General features: G+C 40.3%; 1 protein-coding gene across 1 annotated transcript in view; it reads right to left on the reverse strand.

The window, feature by feature from the left end:
- Positions 1 to 5901: 5901 nt before the first annotated feature.
- EREG (epiregulin) overlaps positions 5902 to 12808 on the reverse strand; it is a 28249-nt gene continuing 21342 nt past the window's right edge. The window contains exons 4-5 of the mRNA XM_040327740.1: positions 11630 to 11776; positions 5902 to 9230 (exon numbers count right to left, since the gene is read on the reverse strand). Coding sequence (XP_040183674.1) covers positions 9164 to 9230; positions 11630 to 11776 — 214 coding nt within the window. The 3' untranslated portion in view covers positions 5902 to 9163. The remainder of the gene's footprint in view (positions 9231 to 11629; positions 11777 to 12808) is intronic.

The raw sequence follows: 12808 nt of genomic DNA on the forward strand, positions 1-12808 counted from the left end.
TTGGGTGGGGGCTATCTTCACCTGAAATATTTGTGAGGCTGTCAATGTATATTGTTTGTAGGGTGTTTACTTTGATGTAATTGTCTGTGCTGCATTTTTTTGCTAAATCTTTCTCAAGATGTTGTGACTAATTAATGTTTCAATCCTAATATATCTACGTGGGCCTTTTTATTCTTCTGTTAATTTCCTTTGCATAAACCATATCCTGTTTACTGTCTCAAATGAACCTATGTTTATTTTTATTTTTTATATTATTTATTTATTTATTTTTGTTTGTTTTTGCTTTCCTTGCTCTTTTTTCAAAAACCTGTTTTGTTGACCAATAAAATTACTTTCAAATTTTAAAGTTTGTTTTTTGTTACTTTTTCATGCTACAGATTTTGACAGCTGCAGCTGAAATAGGCTGATTGGCCTAACAAAACAAAACAGGTGTGATTTTGTCTCGAAGCTCCTTTCCTGGTGCCTTCATGATAGCATATGCATGGATTTTGTGCTGCCATGTATAGTCACCAGGAAAGGAAAAGTACAGAGCGGTAAGTATTTAATGTTTTCCTTTTTACTGCAGTGGTTCTCAGCCTCAGTCCTCAAGTACCCCTGACAGGACATGTTTGTGGATTTTTCTTATCAATAATTGCTGCACATGTGCAAGATGAAGGATAACCTGCAAACATGGCCTGTTGGGGGGGGGGGGGGGTATTGGCGGACCGGCTTGAAGTGCTGATTTACAGCACTGTGCTTAAATCTAGCGCAAGGCAATCCTATTCTAATTGTGGGTGTTCGAGGGAAACCAAGTGAGTGTTAGAGCCCCTGCTTGTGTTTTTTGGGTTGGGCTTTGTATCCCTTTTCTTAAAATTGGCTTCACTTCCTGTCACACAGCTGAACAGGAAGTGAGGTAAAAAAAACCCTACCAATGTCTTTTCTTGGGCAACACAGGTCAATCTAACTAGTGGCCCATTTAAGCAAATTGCATTCAAGCACTTTGTTGTGTACACCCCAAATGATTAGTTAGTTTTGGGTTTAGTAAAGGCAAAGCCACTCTGCAGTACAAGTGTAGTCGCTGTAAATCTGAGGGGAAGCACTGATGATTTTAACATCCAATCATGTAGAAGCAAAGACTTTTTTTTTCTCTCTTTTCTTCCTTGCTTGTCCACTTGTAGTGCAAAGTGGATTTGCCTTTAGTAAATGGACCCCAAAGTCCAAGATCCCTAATCATTTGGGGTGTACACAGCAAAATGCTAGAGTGCACTTTACATAATGGGAAACTATTTCGATTGATCTGTGTCCCCCCAAGAAAAGACATTAATAAGGTTTTACCCTCACTTCTTGTTTGGCTATGTGACAGGAAGTGAATGAATTTGAAGTAGAAAGTGACAACATTTGTGAGGTGTCTTCACCCTATCAGGGGTACAAACATCCCCAAAAAATGAGCAGACTTTTAATCCCTCTGCACTCTAGCCCCAAGTAAAAAGAAGAAAGAATTTCATTTAGTTTAAATTTGCAAAAGACACATTCCTCAGATCAACTGTGATGCATGTCAATGGCCCATTTAGCCATTGTTTAATAGAAAACACCAGTTGCCTTTCACTAGAAATATTTGTTAGTCCAATCCTGGAGATCTGCATCTGCTTTACTATCACTTTCCCTAAAAATTGGGGTCCTGCACGTAGATGCGCGACCACCCTGTATTGGATATGCGCATATGATGTTCTCAGAAATCGGTGGCCAGCACACAAGACATCACGCCCCTACAGGAAGTTGCTTGTAAGGTCTCTGAGGAAGGGATGATACTTATTTGCAAATGAAGAAAATTGTTTATTTAACATTGGGTGGTGTTTGTGGGGGTTCCTAACACACATTCATACATATTAGCAACGCTGTATCCTGGCCTATTGGCATGGTTATATTTTCTTAGTCCTCTCAATAAAATTATAAGAAGTTTGTGCTTAACCCTCCTGGCGGTGTTCCCGAGTCTGACTCTGGGTTAGATTTCTGTGCTGCGATCGGTAACCCCGAGTCAGACTCGGGCTTGCCTCGCTAGATCCACAGGCATGGTTTACTTACCTTGTCCCTGGATCCAGCGATGCCACCGCGCTGTGTGAGCGAGCGGGACCTCGCTCGATTCACACAGCGTCCTCCTGTGCCGCCGATCTCTGTTCCCTGCGACGTTCAAAAACGTAAACAAACACAATACATACAGTATACTGTAATCTTATAGATTACAGTACCGTATGTAAAAAATACACACACCCCTTGTCCCTAGTGGTCTGCCCAGCGCCCTGCATGTACTTTTATAAAATAAAAACCTTTCTTTCTCCCTGCAAACTGTAGATTGTCCATAGCAACCAAAAGTGTCTTTTTATGTCAAAAATGATTTTAGAGCAGCTAGAAAACAGCGATAATAAATTATAATCACTTGCAGAATTGTGCGATAGCGATTTGTGAGGAAATTCGTCATAAAAAAATTTAAGTAATGACAGCGACAATTCTGCAACTGAGCAAATTTCAGTGATTTTGAGTTGATTACATTATTGAATAATTTTTATTATAATTATATTATTATGTGTTATAATTATTTATAGTTATTTATTAGATTATAATTTATAATTTTGTTTTTAAAAAAATGTCATACACGGGATGCCTATTAGACTCTGGTTTGGTCAGATTTAAGTGAGTTATTCCTAAGAATTACAGGCCTACAATATAAAACACCAAATTTCCTTGCAAATAATGGTACCGCTTTCAGCACCTTTTTTCTGAAAGAATCATACCGCCAGGAAGGTTAATGTAGAACCATAATCAACACCTTTTTTTTTTTTCATTTTGGATAGAGTAACAGGAAGTGAGAGAAAAACTATGCAAATTAAGGGAATCCAATGCCCCCCCCAGAACTAGTGTGTGTCCCCCCCCTGAAAATGTCTGGGCGGGTCATAAAAAAACAGGGTGTGACCTTGACAGGAAGGGGTGGGTTATTTTTCTATTAGGAGGTGCAGAAGTTTAGTCAGGCCTAGGGCAGCACAAAACCTAAATATACTACTGCATATTAGGGCTTATTTAGACAGGATCCGATTTACAGCATGTTTTTATATTGTGGGAAGAAAACCACGCAGGCACAGGGAGAACATGCAAACTCCAGGCAGATAGGGTCATGGGCGGCCAGCGACCCTTTTTGCTGCTAGGTGAAAGTGCTATCCACTACACCACTGTGCTGAACGAGCATGATTGCGGCTGAAAGCATGAGATCAGTGTTTTTTTTTCCGATCTCATGCTTTCCAGCCTGGAGGACAGATGTGGGGTCTTATTGACCTCGCCTCTCTCTATACAGAGGACCTGGCACACACTTTTTCTACTACAAGGGATGTTTACGTTCCTTGTAATAGGAATCAAAGTGATTAAAAAAAAAGGAAAAAAAGTGCAAAACTAAAAAAAAAAATCAGTAAAAAAAACAAAAACGCACCTGTCCCTAGTAGCTCGCAGTCAGAAGCGAACGCACATGTAAGTTCCACCCACATATGTAAACGCAGTTCAAACCACACATGTGAGGTATTGACATGTGCATTAGAGCGAGAGCAATAATTCTAGCACTATACCTCCTCTGTAACTCTAAACTGGTAACCTGTAAAAAAAATTAAAGCGTCACCTATGAAGATTTTTAAGTCCCGAAGTTTGGCGCCATTCCATGAGTGTGTGCGATATTAAAGCGTGACAAGTTGGGTATCTATTTACTCGGTGTAACATCATCTTTCACATTATCCCTAAAAATTGGGCTAACTTTACTGTTTTGTATATTGTGGTATATTACTGTACAGTACAATCAATATACCACAATGTTGAAGGAGTTCCCCTTGTTGTGAGTTCACACAGGTCTAATTGACGTTGCAGCCTAGCTTTTGCCAAAACTTTAATATTGCCACTGATACTGCAGGAATGTTCTCATGTTCTTTTGTTCTTCTTTAAGTAAAGCATTAATTTGGTTATCTTGAAGTCTGTGTGCAGCCTGTCCTTTATACTGCAGGATCCTTCCACTTAAGGTAATCTCTGATATTGTGTTCCTCACAAGTTAATGAGGTTCACAACTCTCAAACTATACCCAGGTGTGTCACGGGAGGGTTTTGAGCCACTTTAGGGGTTAATCACCAAGCGTAGACCCAAAACAATCCAGCAGCTCCTCCGGGGGTAGTGCTACACTTGTAAGTAGGGGTTAGTACCTCTTTTAGTGAAGTCCCTTTAATTGGTTGGAGTTAGTTGGTGGAGTACTGTACTCCTATATAATCTGATGTGGTTTGGAGTCTTGGTCAGAAAGAATAATGAGAACAGGCTACCCCTGATACAGTATATGATATGTAAGTCTATAGCTTGGGAGGGAGTACTCCTTGGAGTAGGCTGTAGAAACTCTGGAGAAGAATCCACTTCAAGGTAAGAGAGTTGGGGAGACATTATATGTTCTTATCCTGTGGTGAATTGGTTTGCTGAACCTTATGCTATGGAAAGGGAGAATGAGATGTATTGCACTATTAGGGTCCTTTCTCACGAGCGGACCGTTCGTCCGTTCATTACAAGTCCGTTAACGGACTTGTAATGAATCCCTATGGGATCGCGTCCGTTAGCGGATGGAGCATCCGCTAGCGTCCGCGTCCGTCGGGATCTGCTTTTCCGAACGAAAGAAACCCTATTTTTCTTCCGTTCGGGAGAACGGATCGGATGCAGACGGACAGACGGTCCGTCTGCATCCGATCCCCCATAGGGGACAGCGGAGCAGAGACAGGGCGGTCCCTGCACTGTGTGCGGGGACCGCCCTATCCGCCGACAGCTCAGCGGGGATCCCCACTGAGCTTTGGCGGACACACGGAGCGGACCCAGAAACGATCCGCTCCGTGTGAAAGAGCCCTTAATGTTGACGCCATTGTTAAAGGCTGCTTGTGTGGACATTTCTTTTGATATCGGAGGTGGGCCTCAGGCCAGGAGACATTTTGAGTAAAAAAAAAGAGCACACACACATAAGCTATGATTGCAAATTGTTTTATTTGAACAAATATTATGACAAAAACTGTCATTGTATAAATAATGTTTCAGTTAACTTCCTTTTTTTTTCTATAAACAACAGAAATTATTTTATCTGAACAAATTTTTCAAATATGCTTATACAACCGTCTTAGCTAATGGCAAGTGTAAATAACAGTACAAATGACAACCATATTAAAGTAGAAATATAGGCAAACCTTTTTTTTTAATTATTATTTTGGATAGATCAAGGGAGTGTTATAACCCCAGTCAGATTTTTTTGCCATCCGTTTCCCATTGCAGAGATGTCCTTTCACTTCCTGACCCTTAGCAAAACAGGAAGTAATAGGAAGTCCCAGCAAATTAAAGGAATTCCTTGTAGACCCCCAGGTCACCAGAACTAGTGTCCCCATTGGAAGATTTCCCCTCTATTACTTTTCTGGGGAACTTCTTTTACTCTCACTTTCAATGATAATGGTAAACAGGACAAATAGAAAAGGTGACTCCCTAACGGGGCCACAGACAGCAATAAAAACTGGCAAGTGTTCTATCCATCTCCGCTATGTCCAAAACGAAAAATTAATAAATAAAGTTTTGCCTTTAGGTACATTTAGATACATTTTGATTCTGTTGGATTACATGTCCATAGAGCAGTGTTTCTCAATTCCAGTCCTCAGGCCCCCCCAACAGGTCAGGTTTTCAGGATTTCCATTATTTTGCACAGGTGATTTGATCAGTTTCAGTTTTACTGCCTTGGTAATCACCACAGCCTTTTCATCTGAGGGAAATCCTGAAAACCTGACCTGTTGGGGGGGCCTGAGGACTGGAATTGAGAAACACTGCTATAGAGTGATGCAGCAGCATGTCTGCAGTACAATGTATGTTTAAATTCATTTATTTAAAAAAAAAAGCAACTTGTAAAGTAACATATTGCAACAATTACAAAACACTTTTCATTTAATTGTTATGGATTAATGCTATTTGTACGGTTTTGTTACATGAAAACTGTATTATGTTGAAAACAGGCCCTTATAATTATGATAAATGTTATTGCCACTTCACAATCTTTGAGCAAATAAATTTGCCCTGGTAATTTGTCATCCATTGCTCCTAGTACTTCTCAGTATCTCTGCTTAGTTAGTGGGAGGATTCAAAGAATAGGGAAGTGACATCAAAGGGAAGATATAGGAGACTTGGAAGAAGTACATTGATCTAGGCCAACTCCTAAAAAACCTTTCTGTACCCATGTAACATAACAGATATGATTACTATGTTGAATTTTCATCAATTTTGCATCAGTGCACAAATAATTGCTTCCCTGTGGAGGTGATTACTAAACTATATTAAAAAACATACATACATGGATTGTTTTAGTGAATTGCAGTCCCTGCATAAAATTAGTTTATTATTAACAGAATCATAGAGTATTCTAGCAATGCAACTATGATAACTGAGCTGTAAAAAGCATTATGGTTACACTAGAAAAGCATGTCAAATTCAATTTAACATATAGTTTAATACTTTTAAGGCTCCGCAGACCTCAAACATGTTTGAGAGTTTGCCATACAGTCTTGGCAGTGCCATACTGGAAAATGTCACTCACAGGGCAGCTAGCAAAAATTCCAAGACCTACCACTTCTCTAAAATTGCTTAGCACTGCAAGTTCAAAGATCTCCTAGATCAGCCTTTTTCCACCTTTTCCCCCCAGAGGAACTCTTGAAATAATTTTTAGGTCTTAAGGAACACTTGCTAAAATCAAACCAGTGGGAAGAATGCCCCTTGCGTTGGTGGCTAGGGAGAAAAGTGTCCCTTACATTAGTGGCAAGATGAAAGAATGTCCTCCTTACAGTTGTGGTCAGACTTCAACCCATACAAAAAGCTAAAAAGAGGATTGGTGTAATGCTGCTGGCTCTGTTAAGTGATGTTTGCCATGGAGCTATGCAAGAACCAGCAGATGGAATGTTAATTAGCCACATTTCAAAGAACCACTAGCAACCTCTGGAGGAACCCAGTTGAAAATGGCTGAGGATGGTTGTTCTAGATGAATGGGGTCTTACCCAGGCCTCTTAGCTGGCATAAGCTGTAAATTGTAGTCATATTCTGGAGCACAATTACATTGTATGTAATAATGCTCCAAGCATGATTGATAGGATCTAATTAATCTTTATAGTAGCTGAAGACTACTTTTTGGTGATCACTTACATACCTCATATTTTCTACTTGCTGTTTCCTAAAAGCTAACCCTGGGAACATGCATATTGAACATATAGGAAAATGTCTTATTATCTAGACTGTGTCACTTGATAGCTTAATAAATATAATTACAGTGCTTTTTGCTTTTTGAACTATCAAAGAATCAAGTTAGTCTTTAATAACATTAAATTATTATAATAAAATGAAAAAACAAAACAGAATGTGTATAAAGCAAAGCATTTGTACATGTGAGAATATGGATGTACAGGTCATACTTGTTCAAGATCAGTGGAAATATTAAAGCCCGGGGTTCAACATGACAAACAGAATATAGCAGAAAAGCTACAGCAACCTATGTAATTCTACCACGACAGGCTTCCTTTAAATGCTTGCTTACAATTTATTTTAATAGTATTTACAAACAAGAAACAAGAAGCTTTTATTATAGCTTAAAAAGTGTACATTCTTTTTTTTTTTTTTTTTTTACATACGGTATATAAAATTTGCCCTACCTTAGGGCACATGCAATCACCCTCACTTACTTCAAAACCAATAAGCATCCAAGCAACCAAAACAGTGTCTCAGATCTGCTTAGAACAGCCAGAAAAACTCATTATTATCATGTTGATTTCCACCTAGAATAGTTAAAACGTTACTGATCCCCTGTGCCAAAGAAAGAATCTCTCCAGGCATGCAGTATGTCCATTACTACTGCTTCCATACTTGACGATTAAAGCAAGGGGAGATTCAGGCTTGTCATTCCTTAACAAGCAGCTTTCTGCCATAACCCTCCTTTATAGTTTTACCAGGCACAATGGTTAATAAATGCACCACTGCATGCCTGGCACAATTGCCATTTTAAAAATACTTTTTAAAGGAGTTTCTTTTTGTTTGCTTTTTTTGTATTATTTTGATTTTTTTTCCCAAATGATTGCGTGTGTTTAACATAAGTCAACATGTCCATAGGCATACTGATTATCATGCATATTAAGTAAATTTAGACCTAATCTAACTATGTATCAACTTTCCCCCACATCCAAATATCTGCTATGTGGTACATGTATGAGCACACTTTTTTTCTGCACACCGACTGGATCAGTTAGCACTGTGATGGCCCAGGTGTGCTGCAGATAGGGCAGCCTACATTTTTATTATTTTAGGTTACTCAGTCTGTCAGGGTATGGACAATTTTAAAGGTACAATAATTGGGTAACAAATATTATGACTGAGGAACAACTAAATTGTACATTATTCTGTGTATTTTGTCATCTTATACTCTAGACATGGGATAACATTTAGACTTGCTATAGACGGGCAGGTAAGTCCCTAAAAATGATGGGTTGGGTTGTATCTAGCCATGCTAATACTGTATGACGAATGTGTGCCTGAGCTCCCCATAATACTCTACTCATTATGGCTCCCATGTGGTACTTTTTATTTTTCACTCTTCTCCATTAGTTTAAAGAATTAGGATCTGCTTGCTGGGAGATTTTCCAACTGGTTGAAAAATAGACAATGTGCAATAAGAAGCAACTCCTATTTATTGTACTTCTTATCAGCACTCAGTTAAGCAAAAATAGGTCAATAAGTACAAACGATGCTTAAAATGTAAGCATTAAACAAACTGTGGCCAATCGTACTCCAGGCATTAGACATTACAAAATAATTTACAACACATAAAAAGACACATAAATATTCCATAAAAAAAACCCGGAATACAAAAATTAAATTCTGTAAAATATTTACATACAAATGTCCTCTTAGGTGATGGTCACAAATAATACATATAACAATATTAACAGCAATACTAATAAGTCATGGTTGACCTGCAGTGCACAAAATAAATCTAAATATATAAATATTGAACAATACAAAAACTCACGAAATGAATAGTTTACATTAAATGTTGTTGAGAGCACCAGCTGCTTTGGGAACACTAATTTCTCTTTGACCTTCATAGAAAGCCAAGATGCTATGCAAGTGGGGTATTGACTCCCATGTATTTCTGGTCAGGCTGGGAAGATTTCTTAAGTCTGTACCTGTAGAGAAAACAAACACACAAAATTAACTGCTGCTTCAGTCCACTACTAGTCAGGCTACTACTTTCCTGAGAGTGACAATGTGCTTTGTAATATATATATAAATTAAAGCAATTTATGTCCTGAATCACTGAGACCATCAATACTGTTAAACAACTTCAGCGCCATGTAATTGAGCCCATATTTGGACTCCTGCAACAGCTATATCAGGCATCGCTAAATGGCGGACCGCGGTTTGGTTTCCGGCCCCAGTAGCCATACTATCTGGACCGCCTTGCCAAATAGTTGCCTGGGTGTCCCACTCCTCTCCCCGCCAATGGCTCGCCCGCCTGCCTGCTGCTATGTTCACAGCATGGCAGGTGCACCACGCACAGGTTGGTCTGTCCCTGACTCCCTTCAGTTTCGGATCGCTGGAGTGTCTCCGCCCTCTGTCTGTCTTATTTACACAAGATGAGAAGCATGACTGCTCTGGACAAAATGACTTTAAGTTAAGAAGCAGGTGATTGGTTGCTACGCAGCGGGGCGGTCCCATCAATCAATTACTCACCTTTAACTTGAAAAGTCCCACCCATTGTCCAGAGCGGCGGCGCTACACGTCTTGTGTAAATAAGGTAGGGCTCTGTGGGGAGGGGGAAGTGCTGTGCTGTTATGAGGACAGGAGTCTGCTATTTAGGGGGGTCTGTGATGGGGGACCAGTCTTTGATCAGGGGGGCCAGTCTGTGATGAAGGGGGCAGTCTGTGATGAGGGGGACCAGTCTGTGATGGGGGGACTAGTCTGTGATGAGGGGGGACCAGTCTGTGATGGGGTGGCCAGTCTGTGATGGGGGGACGAGTCTGTGATGAGGGGGGACCAGCCTGTGATTAGGGGGGCCAGTCTGTGATGAGGGGGACCACCACTCCTGCCTATTGAAATCAATGGGGCACGGCGGCTATACCGCCGGCAAAGCGCCTCTGCAGAGGTGCTTTACGGTGGGTTTTAACCCTTTTTGGCCTGCTAGTGGGAGAATAGCGCCGCAAATCTGCCGGTAAATCGCCGCTAAAAATACCGGCGCTTTACCACCGACGCTGCCCCTGCCCCAAAGGGGCCTAAGTTCCAGCTTTGACTGTTGCCCCTAGAACCATACTTTCCCTATTCATGTTCCAGGTGCAAATGTAATATTTTAGATTTACCCTCTTTTTCGCTTTGGCTGAGCTTCTACTTTATTTCTCTTCCAATTAAACACAGCTATCATAACAGTTATTAGGAATACTGTAATGTAATTTAGTAAATACTTAGTAAATACTTAGCAAATATTTTCAAAAGATCAGAGGGAGCTATCGAAACAGATAACAGAGTGGAGATGGATTACGAGAGTGGAGATGGATTAGAATACATGATAGGTTTTTATTGGTACCTCTGCTCCATTAGGGAAATTCACCCTCTCTATTTATCCTGTTTACCATTACTCTCAACAGTAAAAGTAAAAGAAAATACCACATTTTTGGTTGTCACCAGAACAGTAAGGCCTTGTACACACGGTCGGACCAAACCGATGAGAATGAACCGAAGTTCAGTTTCATCGGACCAAACCGACCGTGTGTATAGGCCATCGGTCTGTTTTCCTTCGGCCCAAAATTTTAAAACATGCTTCAAAACCGAACCGATGGACCGCTGCCCCACCGGACCAAACCGATGGTTAGTACAGAAAAGCATCGATTCAAAACCCGCGCATGCTCAGAATCAAGTCAACGCATGCTTGGAAGCATTGAACTTCGTTTTATTCAGCACGTCGTGTGTTTGACGTCACCGCGTTCTGACCTGATCGGATTTTGGACTGACGGTGTGTACACATATCAGGCCGTATGGCCACTTCAGAGGTGAACCGATGAAAACGGTCCGACGGACCAGTCACATCGGTTTGGTCCGATCGTGTGTACAAGGCCTAAGAGGGGGGAAGTGTTCCAATAGAGACACTAGTTCTGGTGACCGGGGGGATTTCCTCTCACTTCTTGTTTTGGCTATGGGACAGGACATGCAGGAAAATCTCCCCAATAAGACACAGATGACTTACAGGGGTATAACCCTCCCTAATTTATCCAAAATATAAACAAATACGTTTTGCCTATACTTTTACTGTAAGTTTATTGCTACATAGGTCTACTGGGCAACTGAATTGCTAGACTATTATGATATATTGCTAGATGCTAGACTATTATGAGATATCCATTTAAATCACATGAGCCACCTGCCTCTCCACCTCGTCCAATCAGAGGAAGCTTTTCTTTCATTCAGAGAGATGTCTGGTGCCATTTTTTATTCAAAATAGTACTTTTCTCTCATCTAATAGCAAAGCACATATTCTGTCAGTAGGTTTCCCCTAAAGTGTATTTTAAAAATGAGTTATAATGAAATCACTTACCACTTAAGTGCAAAGAACACAGCCAAGACAGTTACTAAAAGCAACATAGATGTTAAAAAGACGATGAGCGCCAAATATTCTTCATTGAGAGGTTGCTTTACAAGTTCTGAATGAGCACAGCGAAGTCCTAGATAACCTCTTTCACACCTAGAGAACAAAAAAGATGATAATGGATCATTCAAATGGTCATCTAAGGCAGTGTTTCTCAACTCCAGTCCTCGGGGCGCACCAACAGGTCATGTTTTCAGGATTTCCCTCAGATCAAACTGCTGTGGTAATTACTAAGGCAGTGAAACTGATAAAATCACCTGTGCACAATAATGGAAAGCCTGAAAACAAGACCTGTTGGTGCGCCCTGAGGACTGGAGTTGAGAAACACTGATCTAAGGGTCTCACTATATCTTATTATTTTATATTATATTGTTTAATATTATATACATATAGTTATATTATTATTTCACTGCAAGTAACTATAGCAGTTAAAAAAAGGTACCACATTTATAGAAATTTGTCCACATGCAGGTCACTTTCTTAATAGATAAAAAGCAAATAAAGGAATGTTATATAAATAACCCCTATTTTTATAGCTTAAATACAGATTACAGTATGTTGTACGAATACACATGCCTCATATGTAAACAACATTTACTTTTGCCAAAGTTAAGCTTAAGGCCCCTTTCACACTGACAAATTTTTCAGGCGGTTGAGCGCTAAAAATAGCACTGCTATACCGCCTGAAAAAATTGTGCCCTGCAGTCTTCAATGTGAAAGCCCGAAAGGCTTTCACATTGAAGCGGTGCGCTAGCAGGACCGCTCCAAAGGTCCTACTAGCCGCATCTTTGGAGCAAGATAAGAGCAGGGTGTTTAGCGCTCCTATACCGCTCCTTCCCATTGAAATCAATGGGAAACCGCGGTAATACAGCCCACAATGCAGAGGCGCATTGCGGGCGGTATTAACCCTTTTTTGCCTGCTAGCGGGGGTTAAAACCGCACCGCTAGAGGCCAACTATCGCGGTAAATACAACAGTATAGCGGCGCTAAAAATCGCGCCGCTATACCACCACCTCCGCTGCCCTGTGTAAAAGGGGCCTTAAAGTGGTATTAAAATCTAAAGTTTATTTTTTTTACCTTAATGCATTCTCCACATTAAAGCAAAATATACCTCACTAACTGCCCCCC

This window comes from Rana temporaria, chromosome 1 (assembly GCF_905171775.1).
Source record: "Rana temporaria chromosome 1, aRanTem1.1, whole genome shotgun sequence".
NCBI lineage: Eukaryota > Metazoa > Chordata > Amphibia > Anura > Ranidae > Rana > Rana temporaria.